Raw genomic sequence first — 17,272 nt, forward strand, 5'->3', positions numbered from 1 at the left:
CCTCATACAATATATGATTCTAACCCTAAACACCTGTCAGCCAATTCAAGTAATTCTACTGAAATTCAAGCAATTTTGCATATTCTCACCTGTTCTGTCTTATTTAACTCTTATTTTAAATGGTCAATTGAGCTGAGAACATTCTCTTATACAGCAACGAACTGGAGAATTGCAGGGGAGACAAGAGTCTTTAAATGGGTCAAAAGGAAGCTTGGCCAGAGCCCAGTTGGAGCTTGCCCTGTCCATCCAACAGGTGCAGAGTCAGTCAGTTAGGGTATGTGTTGGCCCTTTGATGGATCGGGTATTAACCTGTCCGTCCCTGATCACCTTAGTTCACTGTACTCAAACTCTGGGATTTAGATGTGAAAAGGAGACAGTATGTTTAGCCTAGAGAGACAAAAAGGCCAGCCTTGTGTGACAGGCACACAGCAACAGACTACATAACAGCAACAGGAGACTACTGTACTGTAGTACTTAACTAGGATAAAGTGGATTTTTTTGTCTCTGACTGTCGTCATGCTAGCTAGTAATAACTATTCCAGATAGAGACAAACTTTGAATGGAAGAAACCCTACTCTATCTGTCTGGCTGGTCCAAACACATAATCTATGGTCCAAACAAAGAATATACATGACACATTTTACAGCAGCCTTTTCTAGGCTGGGAGCCTCCCTTGGCCTTCACTGTACTGGCAGCAGAATGTGGCTGCCTGACACAGATGGTACCATATTCTATAAAGTGCACTACTTTTGATCAGGGCCCACAGGGCTCTGGTCAAGAGTAGTGCACTACATAGGTAAAAGGGTGTCATTTGGGACACAGCCTGAAACTGAGATAGGCTGGAGATGGAGCAACACTCAGATTTCTTAAGAGGAAATAAAGAGACAGTCACTCTCCACATACCCCTCTCCTTCCAGACTCACATTAAACATCTCCAAAATGAAATCTAGAATCGGCTTCCTATTTTTCAACAAAGCCTCCTTCACTCATGCTGCCAAACATACCCTCGAAAAACTGACTATCCTACCGATCCATGACTTCGGCGATGCCTTTTCCAAAATAACCTCCAACACTCAGCAAACTTGATTTAGTCTATCACAGTGCCGTCCGTTTTGCCACCAAAGCCTCATATACTACCCACCACTGCGACCTGTATGCTCTTGTTGGCTGACCCTCGCTACATATTCTTCGTCAAATACACTGGCTCCACGTCATCTATAAGTCTTTGCTAGGTAAAGCTCCGCCTTATCTCAGCTCACTGGTCACCATAGCAACACCCATCCGTAGCACTCGCTCCAGCAGGTATATTTCACTGGTCATTCCCAAACACTTACTTTGGCCGCCGTCAACACTTACTTTGGCCGCCTTTCCTTCCAGTTCTCTGCTGCCAATGACTGGAATGAACTGCAAAAATCACTGAAGCTGGAGACTTATATCTCCCTCTCTAACTTTAAGCATCAGCTGTCAGAGCACTGTACCTGTACACAGCCAATCTGTAAATAGCACACCCAACTACCTCATCCCCATATTGTTTTTATCTTCTTGTTCTTTTGCACCCCAGTATCTCTACTTGCACATCATCATCTGCACATATATCATTCCAGTATTAATGCTACATTGTAATTAATTCGCCTCGATGGCCTATTTATTGCCTACCTCCCTACTCTTCTACATTTACACACACTGTACATAGATTTTTCTATTGTGTTATTGACTGTACATTTGTTTATTTGTAACTCTCTGTTGTTGTTTTTGTCGCACTGCTTTGCTTTATCTTGGCCAGGTCGCAGTTGTAAATGAGAACTTGTTCTCAACTGGCCTACCTGGTTCAATAAAGGTGAAATTAATCCATTTAAAAATGTAAAAATCCCACAGAAGAGATTGGTAAAACAGCTTTAGTTGAGAGGAGAGGTATTACGCTAGTAAAGGTTTTACATTGGAGGTATTAGCATACCCAGCCAGCAGCCTCTAATTAGGACCGTCTCACTGCATGGCAGCCATTGTCCCTGTGTTTGGCATCTCAGTAAGACAGACAATAGGGGCCGACTGGCTGGAGGGCCCGTCAAGCTAACGATGGTGGCAGCCAAAGGTAATTGGATAGACTTTATCCTCCTTAGGCCAGATATTAGAGAATGGTAATCAATGCTATACTTTTCTTTCATAAACTATTAGATTTTCTGCTGCGGTTAGGTTTAAATCCCATTAATTTCAATCCCCTTCTTTTCTGAGGGACAATTCTTCAGAATTCTTTTTTGGTCCATACTAAGAGACTTACACAGAAAGAAGAGAGTAAAAAACAAACTACACAGAGCTATCTAATGCCCCTGACTGTGGGAAAAGAGGAGCAATTAATAAGGTATCAATGGTATCAACATCATAGCTATCCAATAGGCCAAAACTCTCAATTATGTATTTATTGTGGTAATCTGGACACTAGTAAAAATGAAATTGAAATAGTTAACTAAAATGCATCTTGGTAAATAGATGCCAGTGAAAAGATGTTGTGCCAGTTTGGCTGCGTCTACACAACCAGCACAATTCAGATACCTTTTTCTACCAATTGATCTGTTGACCAATCACATCAGATCTTTTTACGTCAGCTCCCCTTTGGGATCCTGAGTGGCGCAGCGGTCTAAGGCATTGCATCTCAGTGCTGGAGGCGTCACTACAGACTCTGGTTCTATCCGGGGCTGTATCACAACCGGCCGTTATCGGGAGTCCCATAGCGGGCGCAGAATTGGCCGGCGTTGTCCGGATTAGGGGAAGGTTTGGTTAGGCCGTCATTGTAAAATAATAATTTGTTATTAACTGACCTGCCTAGTTAAAAAAGGATAAGTAAATACATCAGTGCTGATCCGATTGCTCAAAATAACAATTAGTTAAAAAAATATTATCTGGGCTGCCTGTGTAAACGCAGCAATTGTGTGATACACACATCACTATCTCCACCATGGGGTTAAAACGTTGTATTTGTCTCCCAGTTTACAATGAATGTAGTAAGAAAGAATCAAGTAACAAAAGCTAAAAGCAAGCGTTTTGTAGATGTGCACTGCACCACCTCTGCTGACATGAATCTAAATTATAGCCACAATCATCCCGTGACCATCATACAATAAGAAATGTAATCATCCCCAGCTTCCAATTGGCTTGTTCAACTCCTATCCTCTTCCCTTGGAGAGAGGGATGACGCTGGTCAAGTGGATGACTTCTGTCACCTGGTGGTGGGTTACAGAACAGAACATGCAGATAAACCACTGAACAAAAATACAAATGCAGCATGTAAAGTGTTGGTCCCATGTTTAATGAGGTGACAAAATAAACCCCAGAAATGTTCCATATTTTTCTCAAATTTTCTGCACAAATTTGTTTACATCCCTGTTATTGAGCATTTTTCCTTTACACCTGACAGATGTGGCATATCAATAAACTGATTAAAGAACATGATCATTACACAGGTGCACCTTGTGCTGGGGACAATAAAAGGCCACTTTAAAATGTGTAGTTTTGTCACAAAACACATTGCCACAGATGTCTCAAGTTTTGAGGGAGAGTTCATTTGGCATGCTGACTGCCATCAGAGAATTGAATGTTAATTTCTCTACCAAAGGCAATGTTGTTTTAGATCATTTGGTAGTATGTCCAACCGGCCTCACAGCACACCACGTGTAACCACACCAGCCCATGACCTCCAATTCTGGCCCTATGCCCTCACAGGCCCACCCATGGCTGCACCCCTGCCCAGTCATGTGGAATCTACAGATTAGGGCCTAATAAATGTATATCAATTGACTGATTTCCTTATATGAACTGTAACTCAGTAAAATCTTTTAAATTGTTGCATGTTGCATTTATATTTTTGTTTAGTATATATGGCATCCAGCAGACACTTTTTATACAAAGGGATTTACAGTAAAGTGCGTGCAAACATGTATAGTATGTGTATGTGATTCCTACAGGAATTGAACCCCCAACCTTGGAGTTTCTCATGCCAAGCTCGAGTCCAACAACCATACATTTACATACACACAAGTAAGTACACTAACAGGGAGAATACACATAAATAGTACAAGACAGTTGAAAGCAAAAATACTAATTACAGAAGTTTAAAAGCTATAAAATACAAGTCATCGAAGAGTTAAAATTGTACTGGATTTTATTGCAAAAAAAGAATGTTTGCTGTGTTCACAAAACTTAACAGAATTGCAACAATGCGCTCTGCTAAATAAATAACAATGCACGCTAGTTAACTTGAAACCATACAACAGTGTATTCCAGGGGGTATGTATTACTAGGCACACTTGCCTTTTTGCTCACAAATTGCCTTATTTTTCAGTAGATGCTTGGGCTCACACTTGCCTTTTTGCTCACAAATTGCCTTATTTTTCAGTAGATGCTTGGGCTTTAGTTTGACTAAAGCCATAAGGTTCCACTGCTGCCTCAGCAACATCACTCTTCAATGGAAATGCAAATAGAAACAGATGCAGAGCAAAACCTTTAGCTAATTATACAGCAGCACTACTTACAGTGTGTCCCTGAGCAGTGGAAAAACTAAAGCACAGCATGTATCCTCATAGCTTGTATTATTGCTCCTTTGCTGGGTTGCCAGATTGGGTTGATATCATTAGAAAAAGCGGGTATTAATGACGTTTCCTGCAATCCAGTCATACATTAAAGACTTTCAACTCATACAAAAGCAACGTTTGGCAACCTTTCCTGTTATCTTCAAGGAAAATCTGTAGAAAACAGAGGTGAACAGGTAGACACATTAAAGAGTACAGGATACAGTCATCTCAGAAGGGTATCCAGGTCATTTACATACATTATGGGCTGGCACTAGGTAGTTTTCATCTGAAGAGGCAAAACTATGACAAAACAATGGGATGCCTTAAATCAAAATCAGCAGGGAAATCTATAAAAAACATTGGCAAAAAGTTAAACATTGCTATGAGCAACTTCCTAAAAGCGTTAGGATTAAGTGGATATCTGTATAATGTTCAACCTTCCTATGACCACATTACTGCCATAAACAAGGATCTGAAAAAATATACTTGGAGGTCTATGATTCCACCCCATCTGTACAGAAACACAAACAATAGCTCTTACAAACCTCGCTTACAAATCTTTTTAAGGCACTAAAAAAATCATAGAAAGAATTTAAGCAAAAAATATATTTATTTTCGCAAAAAAGCAACATTAATTCAAACATACATCATCCTATTTCCTATGAAAAATTGAGGTTCCAGTTCTCTAAAATCAGTGCAATAGAAAAGATCCTGTTGTGGTTCATCAGACTCAGTAGTTCGTCTCTCTGTGTATTCAACTGAGAGCTCAAAAAGAGTTCCGTCTCTGTACATGATCTAAATCGACAACATTGCAGTCGGCAACTGCAGGCTTGATCAACAAATCACCTTGGATCTTAAATAACTGTATTATTAACAGTAGATCAGTCAGTTTGCTCAGTCCGTGATCAGCTACTGAACAAAATGTATGGTAATGCTCTCAAACACAACGACAGTCTCTGCCTCAGACTTTAGTCGTCCTTTTTGTCAGAGATGCTCTCTTCCTGGTTTTCCTCAGAGGAGACGTGATTGGTGGAGGAGAATTCTGACTCCACCCCCTGGAGGGCCTGGTACCGCTGGAGCTCCAGATAGGTGGTGAACAGCTTGGCATACTCTGGGTGGTTCAGGGCAAACGCCTGGAACTCGGCTGGAGAGGGAAATGGAGAGACAGAGGATCAAATCAGAACTTATTATCGATGTTCACAAAACTGGAATTCAGTTTCAGAGAGGATCAATGACTAAAGAAGCAATTCTGTTACATCATAAAAATTCAAACAAAACTCCACAAGGTTGTTGTTTAAAATGGCCTACTTTTGGTGAAAGTTATGTTAATTTCCTATGGATATTATAAAACTAAAGGATAACAAAAACTATACAAATATTAATATCCCACTTTCAAATCCATATAGTTTATCTTTCTATATTTCTAGAATGGAGAGATCCAAGGCTCAACCCGGCCTTTCTATGGTGTTCCGTCAAGGCAAGCAGTCAGCTGCCTTTAGTTCATGCTGGAGTCCTCCACTTCAGATAACCTTTGACCTTCACAAGGGTCTACTTACAGAACGTGATGAATTCAGAGCTGTCTGTATCTATCTCCTTAAAGAGTTTGGAGACGTTGAGGTCACACACGCCTAGAGCAGAGCGAAGCATGGAGGAGAACTCTTCATGAGTGATTCTTTGGTCCTCGTCAGTGTCAAACAGCTGAGAGGAGAGGGAGACAATTAGTTAAGTAATGACAACACACAGGATTGATTATTGAAATCGAGACTGCTCTTATGACCGTGTGGCTTTCAAACCTACTTCATGTTCCCCTCAGACAACCACAAAATACAGTACCCCCCTTGACTTTATCGTAGCCACGGAGTGCTCCTCTATTGCTTCCAAACCATGGGTAGACACAGTCTGCTTCAGCTATGTTCCAACGCCCCAATGTCATGTGTTGTACAGCTAAATGTGACACGGCAACATTCGCAACAAGCAGGGTTTTTATTGGCCGAACCTGGAAAGCTGTGCGGAGGACCTCTTCTGTGTTAGCTGGCCGACATAAGATGGTTACACCGATGACATACTCTCTGAAGTCAATGGTGCCATCTCCATCCTAGAGAGACAGAGTGACAGCTAAGTATCAGTTATCAAAGCCAGACTACACATTGCATTCGGTGGACTACAATACTCTACAAATACAGTTTGTTTTTCCAAGATGAACAATGGTTCCTTTATTTCTTCAGACAGTTTGTTTACTCTCTCTATGAACAAAGCAGTGGGGGACAGCATACGAAATCCTCGGTTACTTCGCCCATCCAGTCACCGGTTGGAGAGAACAGACAGAATGGCTGTGGTCTGATTCTCTACGCTTCGAAAGAATAGTGTAGTCATACACTTCCCTTTGTGGATTTCAAAGGAATGTTGTAAGAAATATGGTGCAGACTTCCTCCAGCCAAGCTTGCACCAATCCAACACAACCTAGGAAAGCCTAGAAGAGAGATTGAACCGAACTAGATTTGACTGGTTCTCACCCTGTCAAATAGAGCAAACAGCTCCTGCAGGGCGGGGCTGATGGGCAGCTTGAGGAAGCTGGCGAACTCCTGGATGTTGATGCGGCCTCCTTTGCAGGAGCAGGCCACAGCTGCAAAGCCCTCCAGCTCCTTCTGCACGTTGTCCCACTTCAGGCTGAGGGGGACCGGGGAGGAAAGGAGGAGGGCAGGACACAAGGACTTACTCAGGGGTGGAAGAGGGTGTAGGTCTGTGTGTGTGTCCAACTATTACCAATTGCCAATGTAGCAGTTGGACAAATAAAGCAGTATTGTCTAAGGCAGTGTTACTTCAGTGTGGAGCTTGCCAGTGGGTGACACAACAGTATATAACAGGGCATAACAGGACATAGTTATGCACAGTATTAGAGCGGTAGAGAAGCCAGTCTTACTCAAGTTTTTGGCTGATCTTAGTGAACTCCACTAGACCAGCCTCCATTGGCAGGGTGAGCTCCCCAGCCGAGATCATCAGTCTACAGTCCTCATATGTGTGGTCCGTCACTGGCACACCCAGGGCCCTGCACACACATAGGGATAGAATTGAAGAGATGGGTAAGAATATACATAAGGAAGATATTATTAAATGCTGTAATTACCATTCACACACACACTTACTGGGCCATAACATTTCGTACTGTCCTGGCGAACAGCACGGGTCTTTTCTTTTCCTCCTCAGTAGGGGTAACTGGAGGAAGAAACTGGAGGAGAGGGCAAAGGTCAAAACAGGGATTAACCAGGAAGTACAGGCTAACTAGAGAGCTACCTAGATAAGGTCTTTATAACACCTTTATAAACCATACATAACATGTAGGTACTGATAATGAACGTGTTATGAAGTCATTATCTCTTGGCTTTCTAAGTAAGTATTCCTGTGTAGTGTGTTAATACTAACCTCTATCTCTACATTGGTGTAGAGCTGAGACAGTGTGAGAAGCAGCAGGGTTCTCCTGAAAGAACATCACCACAAATCATCATCACCTCTATTCAAAGGGCATAACGGCAATCCCATACAACAAGATTGAAATGTAAGCCCACTAAACTGAAAAACAATTCATCGCTCAACAGTGAAAATCTCTATTCCCAGAGTTTGAGGCCTAACTATGACCCATGAGGAGAAGTCACAGGAACATAGTTGCAATATGAGACACGGTACAGAAAACAACAGGGGACATGTAGCGTCGAAGCGTTGAGGCAACACTGATGATTGTAATCCACTGAGTGCACTGCAGACTTACGAGCTGAAGCCTTGCCAAGTCCAAGTCACAGTGTCCAGTCTGTTGGGATATCTCATGACCACAGGCTGCACCGGGACCCCAGGGACGAAGGCACCTGACGGGGAGAGAGGGACAAAGTGAGACCCTACTGACCTCCAGCACCAGCACTGACTACTATTCTAACTTACTGAGCACACACACACACACACAACCTTTTTGTGAAAACACAGGAGCACAGACAGCCTACTAATTGGACAGAGTGCAGCCGATGACAACTCATTTACCCACAGCACACGTCCTACCAATAACAAGACCTGAAGCTGGATTCATCTAACCCTGATCAATATACCAATCAGCACTGTAAGGAAGCCACTAGTATTAGGTATGTTGGTTTGGCTATTGGCACTGTAGTAGAACAAAGTAATTCAGTTGGATGCAAATGTCCATGCAAAACCTGTAACATGCCATAGAGTGTAATTGATGGTCTTGTATGCTGTTATTTGCATTGATTATTAGATGCATTCTCAGGTTTACAGCTTTAGGATTGAACCATAGCAATTGCTACTGTATAATTCCCTCAGATCCTAATAGCCTAGTTCTTGGTATTGAGTGAAGATGATCAGTCAGTCATTTCCTTCTGAAGTTAATTATCACATCGTGCAATCTATTAAATGTCGCTATGACTACTGTTCTGTTTCAGGAAGTAATGGATTCACTCAGGCCCCTTCACTCTGGAGATGCCCATTGAGTGTGCATCAGGTGACTGACCACACAATGAGGCAGATAGCATGTAGCATACTGGGAGTAAATGAAGAGGTGTTGTGTCAAAACAACTATAACAGTGTTACTTCCGTCCCGCTCCTCACCCCAGCCTGGGCTTGAACCAGGAACCCTCTGCACACATCGACAACAGTCACTCTCGGAGCATCATTACCTATCGCTCCACAAAAGCCACAGCCCTTGCAGCGCAAAAGAAACAACTACTTCAAGGTCTCAGAGCAGGTGAAGTCAGTGATTGAAACTCTACTGGCGTGCACAGCTAACTAGCTAGTCATTTCCCACCGGTTACACAAGCACCCCAGAAAGAAGCTAAATGAACACCATTCTGCAACCGCATGATGGCCCTATCTCTGCCATTAGTTTACGAGTGAATTTGCATTAAGTAAATGACACCACTAGTGTGGATGGTACTGTGTGTCTCTCCCAGCAGACTCTCTGTCCCCACTATAAACAAATGACAACCAGCCTGTTAAGTGGGAATACAACATGGACATTGTAGGGTCCCACATGATTTTCAAACCCTATCAACAGTACACTGTTTGGTATAATATTGATACCTTGGATCCACACCTAGGTGTTTCTACTTCTATTTAAAAACAAGCATGGTAGTGAAGTTCAACCTACCTTGTTTGAAAGTGATGAGACATGAGCGATTTGTACAAGTCCCCTCAGGGAAGACCAGGATCTGGAACATAAATAACTAAATGTTTCTTTTAGGAAAGGGAGATACCTAGTCAGTTGTACAACTGAAATGTATCTCCTGCATTTAACCTAATCCCTCTGAATCAGAGAGATGCGGGGGGTTGCCTTAATCAAATCCACGTCTTCGTTGCCCAGGGAACAGTGGGTTAACTGCCTTGCTCAGTGGCAGAACGACAGATTTTTACCTTGTCAGCTCGCTGATTTGATCCAGCAACCTTTCGGTTACTGGCCCAATGCTCTAACCACTAAGTTACCACCACTGACAATGTAGATGGATCTAGTCCAGTGTTTCATTCTATGCTGAATGAAGCAGACTTTCTGTCACAAAGAAGAAGCCGCAGAAATTGTGTTTGAAGGATATGTCATGTGAGAGGAAGTTGACAAGCTAGACAAGACATGATACATTATGATAAAAAATATCAAATGGCCGTGTGCATGTGTGTGTGTGTGCATGTGTGTGTGTGTGTTTTTAACTATACTTGTGGGGAACAGAAGTCCCCCACATGAATAGTAAAAAAAAAAAAAGGACCCCAGTTGGTTAGGCCCCATCAAATGGTATTTATGGGGGGTTTAGGGTTAAGGTCAGAATTAGTGTTAGAATTAGGTTGAGGGTTAGGAGCTAGGGTTAGAGTTAGGGGTTAGGGAAAATAGGATTTTGAATGGGACGGAATTGTGAGGCCCCACAAGGTTATTCAAAACTGTGTGTGTGTTTATGCATGCTACAGACCTGTGGCCAGCGGCCTCCAGACTTGGCTCTGCTGTCTATCTCCATAATGGTGTTCTTACGGGAGTCTGGGTCCTGTCTGGAGACCAGCACCGGCTGGAGACACCGGACAAACCCTGGATGGAGAAAGGAAAGACACATCAGATAAACTCACACAATAGTGCTGAGCAATTAGTGTTTTTTAGCGTTTCGAATACGATTATTTTTTAAAAGATTAAATGCACTATGCATTATGTGGGTTGAATGCTGTTACACATAATAAAACAATTAATAAAAGTATCATGATGGTAGTGACTGTCCATTACTGCTTATCACTTAACCATCATTTATTCACATTACTTTACATTAATTTAATAAAATATTGCAGTTGTGTATATTACATCTGTTTTATTTGATGACTTTATTATTATTATTATTATTGTTTCATCTCTATAGAGTTGCTACATATGCTGTCTGACAATATCACTATTTTTTTGTAGTTCTTCAAAGTAAATAAGGCATACTTTATGACTGCTGAATACCAACTATTGATCCCTAAGATCATGTATTTTTAGTTAGAGATACTGCACAAAGCAACATCTGCTCTCTAAATCACCTCACGATCTCGCATTCTTCTGTCTTCCGTTGCAGGTGTAAAAAAACACAGACTGGACAAGCAGATGCGCAATAGATTATGGTCATTGTAGTTAATTACCATGTTTTATGCACTAAACTAGGTATAATATTGGCCTGTTGGAAACTACAACATCACACAGTTCAGGCTGGAGCTGATTTATCTCTAGAGAATGTGTGCAATATACGCATTGAGCTCACAGAATAAATGGATGTTTTTAATGGAAATTAAATAATTGAACCACTGTTGGTCAATTAGTTGTTTAAAAATGTCAGTTAATCACTCAGCACTAACACACACCATTAGAGGCTGGAGGCCTGTAACCCTGGAGAGAGGAAACAACACATCAGATAAACACTAACCGATATTAAATCTGCAAACAGAAGCAGCACAAACACCCACACTTATCGTTGACAGACCCACACACACTTACCGTTGACAGACACACACACACACACACTTACTGCTGACTCACAAACACACACTTACTGCTGACTCACAAACACACACTTACTGCTGACTCACAAACACACACTTACTGCTGACTCACAAACACACACTTACTGCTGACTCACAAACACACACTTACTGCTGACTCACAAACACACACTTACTGCTGACTCACAAACACACACTTACTGCTGATTCACAAACACACACTTACTGCTGACTCACAAACACACACTTACTGCTGACTCACAAACACACACTTACTGCTGACTCACAAACACACACTTACTGCTGACTCACAAACACACACTTACTGCTGACTCACAAACACACACTTACTGCTGATTCACAAACACACACTTACTGCTGATTCACAAACACACACTTACTGCTGATTCACAAACACACACTTACTGCTGACTCACAAACACACACTTACTGCTGACTCACAAACACACACTTACTGCTGACTCACAAACACACACTTACTGCTGACTCACAAACACACACTTACTGCTGACTCACAAACACACACTTACTGCTGACTCACAAACACACACTTACTGCTGACTCACAAACACACACTTACTGCTGACTCACAAACACACACTTACTGCTGACTCACAAACACACACTTACTGCTGACTCACAAACACACACTTACTGCTGACTCACAAACACACACTTACTGCTGACTCACAAACACACACTTACTGCTGACTCACAAACACACACTTACTGCTGACTCACAAACACACACTTACTGCTGACTCACAAACACACACTTACTGCTGACTCACAAACACACACTTACTGCTGACTCACAAACACACACTTACTGCTGACTCACAAACACACACTTACTGCTGACTCACAAACACACACTTACTGCTAATTCACAAACACACACTTACTGCTAATTCACAAACACACACTTACTGCTGATTCACAAACACACACTTACTGCTGATTCACAAACACACACTTACTGCTGATTCACAAACACACACTCTAAACAAAAAAATCCCTCTACTAAAAAACAACAGAGAGAAACAACACTCACTGCCGAATATAGGAGTGGCGAGGTTCTCAGTGCGGGACACAGTGGAGGGCAGGCCTGCTACGATGCACACAATGCCATCAAAGAAGGTGGAGTGTGGGGCCACAGCCAGAATGGGGGCCTCTGCACTGCTCACCTGTTGGCCCTTCACCACCACCCTGAAGCCCATGAAGAAGTAGTAGGACCTCCCCAGGAATGCCATCACACGCCGACACATGAACCTGGGGAACCAGAGAGTCAAACAACAGAGATTTAGCATGAAACTATACAGATTAAACTAACAGTTGTATACTGTCAGGAATATTCACCTAGAGACACTGAACATGGATACATATAGCCTACATCTGAATGGACCAATATTACAGTCAACATAGATCTGTGTGTTGTCAGGACCTCAGCTTAGCCTTTTGATGGTCAGTAGTACTGTACTAAGTTGGTGCTCCATGTTCATCAGCTAGTTAGTGTTATCAACTATCAAATAAAACAGACCTGAACACGAGCGATAAACAACCAGCAGCTGCATGTGTAACAGTATAACTTTAGACCGTCCCCTCGCCCATGCCCGGGCGCGAACCAGGGACCCTCTGCACACATCAACAACAGTCACCCTGTAAGCATCGTTACCCATCGCTCCACAAAAGCTGCGGCCCTTGCAGAGCAAGGGGAACCACTACTTCAAGGTCTCAGAGCAAGTGATGTCACCGATTGAAACACTATTTAGCGCGCACCGCTAACTAAGCTAGCCGTTTCCCATTCGTTACACATGTAGCTGTGGTCATATCAACACATACAATCAAAGAGAGAGGGAAGTGGGCTGCTTTTGAGTCACAGAAGAACACATTTGGCCTCATGCAACATATCTCTATGACCCCCTCCATTCTGAGGAAATAAAGAGGTAGATAGTGTTTCGTTCGATACAGACAAGATCTAATGAAGACTGCTTCAGCTACACACAAACTGGACAGTTTTATCTCCATCTCTGCATTCAAAGACTCAGTCACTTACACTTACTGACACTTGTGGCTGCTTTGCATCATGTATTGTTGTCTCCTCCTTTTTGCCCTTTTGTGCCGTTTTCTTTGCCTAATAATGTTTGTACCGCGTTTGTGCTGCTACCAGGTCATGCTGCTGCCATGTTGTGTCGCTATCGTGTTGTTGTCATGTTGCGTTACTACCATGCTGCATTGTCATGTGTTGCTGTCTTAGGTCTCTCTTTATTTAGTGTTGTGGGGTCTCTCTTCTCATGAGGTGTTTTGTCCTACTTTTGTATTTTATATCCCAGCCCCTGTCCCTGCAGGAGGCCTTTTGCCTCTTGGTAGGCCGTCATTTTAAATAAGAATCTGCTCTTAGCTGACTTGTTTTGTTAAATAAAAACAAATAAATAAACACACAAAAAGGGCTTATGTAGGCTACATTCCTTTTAACAGCTTGACAGTTTCATTTTTAGTTGAGGATGAACAAGGATTAGTGTGAAATTGCATAGTTCTTACTCCTTCGTCCTTCCTGCATTTCTCAATGTGTGAAAATCCCACAGCTCTTGATGTATAGGGGCAATTCCATGGTAACAGAGTGATGCCGAGACAGATTTTTCACTTTAAAATCTAGGTCAAACAACAACAAAGACTGCAAAGTCAAAGTTGCACTATGCAGGAATCTCTATGCCATTTCCTGGTTGCTAAAACAAATATCTAGCCTAATTTCAGTTTATGTGACAAAATAAGCTAGTTGTGTGGTTTGTTTACAGTGAAAATATGTATATTTTTGGGCAACGGTCCAAATTCACATAGAAATATGAGTTATAGATCTATCATTCTACATGAAAGCAAGTATAGGAATCGGTATAGTGTAGAGGATAATTATACCATCGAAACCTCTGTGAAATATAGTTTCCATAATCAAAATAATTGTTTTTTCAGCTGTTTGAAAGTTGTGTACAAAACCGAAAGTAAAACACTCAAAAACAAAAATTAACAGGAAGCATGGAAATAGTGCACACAGAGCAGATTTACCTATATGCACAATGACTACTTTGAACAATTTACGCAGAAAATTTAACAAAAACACACAGTGCACATGCAACATTTGTTAAAAGAATGATGGTTTGTGCTGTTTGTGCAGTTCTGTTAATGTGGAAGTGCCCCTACGCATCAAGAGCTGTGGGATTTTCACACATTGAGAAACGCAGGAAGGAGGGAGGATTTGATTTGATTTGATAACAACTACGTAATTTCACGCTAGTTTAACTCTTGTTCATCCTCAACTAAAAACTAAATGTCAAGCTGTTAAGGACTGTAGCCTACATCAGCTCGTTCTGTGTAGCTGAAGCTGTCTTCATTAGATTGTCTGTATTGTCCAAAACACCAGCTAGCTCATCTTCTTTCCTTTCTCAAAACTCTGTTACCGTGTTACTGCCCATAGGCCTAACTACTTAAGTCAGAAACAACAATGCTCTGTACATCCTCTGGAACTAATGATTAAAGTACTCATAGTGGATGCATAGTTGAAATATAGTTATACATACAGACCAGTAGTGGCACAATATGGTGTTTTGCAGTATATTTACCGTCTCCATCCGGTCATGGGTGCCACTGCTCCTTTGAGAGGGTGCATGAATGTTGTTATGACAGCAACAGGCCATGTTACCATGAGAACCAGAGTCAGGAAGATGGCACGGATAGGTACCAGGAAGATTCCCCGGAATACACACTGCAAAAAGAGAGAAAAAACATCACACACACACACACCAGTTTTTTTTTTTACAGATCTACAACGTGTTAAGGTTACTGACTTCATGCCACTGAAAGGACTTTAAAGAGCCATTTTTAAACCAACATATATACATTTCCTAACCAACATATATAATGCGCAACGATACAACCATCGACCAAGCGATACGCACGTTAGACTTTTCATTCTAGAAATGCACATGGTTGGAGGCATTTCTAGAAGGGTACACAAATGCCTCCATTGTTTGTGTTACACAATAACAAGGCATTACAAAAGGATTGTCAGGGTTTCATCGGTTTAGATTAGCTATGTACCTGTACTGTATGCTATAGTCACGCACCACCAGACACACACACACAGCCGAGGAGCTATAAGAGGACAACTACCCGGCTGCGCTCATCGGTGGGTAGTGGAGTAGAACTGTTTACGTTTGAATACCAACCCCAGTTCCGTGACCGATAAATTAATGAGTTATTCGATTTATTTTACATTTTATACTCACTTTGATAATGTCAGTCTTTGGCAATTTCACCTCCTGCACAAAAGGATTAAGGACGGCCGGAAGAAACAGGGATTGCTGCCTGGGTAGCGCGAACACTCTCCGGGGAGTCATTCTTCTCGCTCGGGTCGCGGTATGGCGTCAATAAGCTTTAGAATTGCACAGTAGTTCTGCAATCACCCCACTTCCTCGATTCGAATGTTGCGATAACATCGGTCACAACAACCGTAGAGTGAGGACGAGAGTCATCTGGCACTCTGCCTCCGATTACTTTTAGGCCCCACCTACTGCACTGGGTTTACGTGGGATTGTAACCTTTTGCCTGGTGAGCAGTGGTGGGGTGAAACCACAAATAAAATTACTTGACACATTGGAAAGAATTTACACAATAACAGAGCAAACTAGAATCCGTTTTGAGCCTAAACAGAGTACACCGTGGCAGAATAACTGACCACTTTGACTGACCTAAAATGAAGGAAATCTTTGACTATACACGCTGTACGGACTCACGGAGCGTAGCATTGCTGCTTTTGAGAAAGGCCGCCGAAGGCAGACCTCTCAAGAGAAGACAAGCTATGTGCACACAAAATGAGTTGGAAACTGAGCTGCACTTCCTAACCTCCAAATGTATGACCATATTAGACACATATTTCCCTCAGATGGCACCGACACACAAAGAATTCGAAAACAGTGTGCCATCACAGCAGCAGGATTTGTGACCTGTTGCCACAAGGACAACCAGTGAAGAACAAACACCATTTTAAATACAACCTATATTTATGTTGATTTATTTTCCATTTTGTACTTTAACTATTTGCACACCATGCCAATAAAGCCCCTTACATTGACATTGATTGACTGAAATAAATGGTGTTGAATTACAAAATGTATAATTTTGAAGCAACTTTACAAGATTAGGGTTGCATTCAATAGACTAGATATAGGGCCTAAAGAAAAGAAAACACAGACATACCCATAGAAGAATAAGAAGTTATTGGGGTTTATTTTCACAGTTTAGCAATTGGGGTGAAATTGTTGTGTTCATTTGTATGAAATGAACTAAGTCATATCTCAAGTCAAAAGGCATACATACTATGGCTGCGTGATGTGCTCTGCTCCATAATAAAAACCACAACAAAGCGTTTTTCAGACCTTCATCCATCCACAAGATGTCCCCTGTTAGTCACATATTGCATTTACATTGACCACAGAGGTACTGTATGTAAGGGCCCTCAGAACGGCTCAACAAGGACCTGAATACAAATGTACAGTATGAAGTGTACTTGAGAAAAAAATGTTTTAGAACTACACCTATTTATAAACTATTCATTTGCTGATTACAAATTGTGTGCTAGTAGGCTACAGAAAGGCATTGTCATATCTAGTGCTTTTGTCTCTCTCTCACACACAATG

At 41.9% G+C, this 17,272-nt stretch overlaps 1 protein-coding gene across 1 annotated transcript; it reads right to left on the bottom strand.

The window, feature by feature from the left end:
* Positions 1-4,135: 4,135 nt before the first annotated feature.
* LOC124035550 (lysophosphatidylcholine acyltransferase 2-like) lies at positions 4,136-16,390 on the bottom strand. The gene is made up of 13 exons (XM_046349019.1): positions 15,863-16,390; positions 15,197-15,339; positions 12,637-12,854; positions 10,514-10,626; positions 9,709-9,769; positions 8,326-8,419; positions 7,983-8,037; positions 7,706-7,788; positions 7,483-7,608; positions 7,076-7,229; positions 6,559-6,657; positions 6,119-6,260; positions 4,136-5,706 (listed from the first exon to the last, which is right to left on the bottom strand). The coding sequence occupies exons 1-13, from the start codon at positions 15,971-15,973 to the stop codon at positions 5,531-5,533; spliced, it is 1,575 nt and encodes a 524-aa protein (XP_046204975.1). The 5' UTR covers positions 15,974-16,390; the 3' UTR covers positions 4,136-5,530.
* Positions 16,391-17,272: the final 882 nt, after the last annotated feature.

This window comes from Oncorhynchus gorbuscha, linkage group LG05, assembly GCF_021184085.1.
Source record: "Oncorhynchus gorbuscha isolate QuinsamMale2020 ecotype Even-year linkage group LG05, OgorEven_v1.0, whole genome shotgun sequence".
Taxonomy (NCBI): Eukaryota; Metazoa; Chordata; class Actinopteri; order Salmoniformes; family Salmonidae; genus Oncorhynchus; species Oncorhynchus gorbuscha.

What these genes read in the sequence shown, in the direction of transcription:
- LOC124035550 (XM_046349019.1), bottom strand. Translation starts at nt 15,973, where the DNA reads ATGACTCCCCGGAGAGTGTTCGCGCTACCCAGGCAGCAATCCCTGTTT. An exon ending in CAAAGACTGACATTATCAAA is followed by an intron (nt 15,340 to 15,862) that starts GTGAGTATAAAA and finishes CTCTTTTTGCAG; the next exon opens with TGTGTATTCCGGGGAATCTT. An exon ending in ACACCAATGTAGAGATAGAG is followed by an intron (nt 7,789 to 7,982) that starts GTTAGTATTAAC and finishes CCTCTCCTCCAG; the next exon opens with TTTCTTCCTCCAGTTACCCC.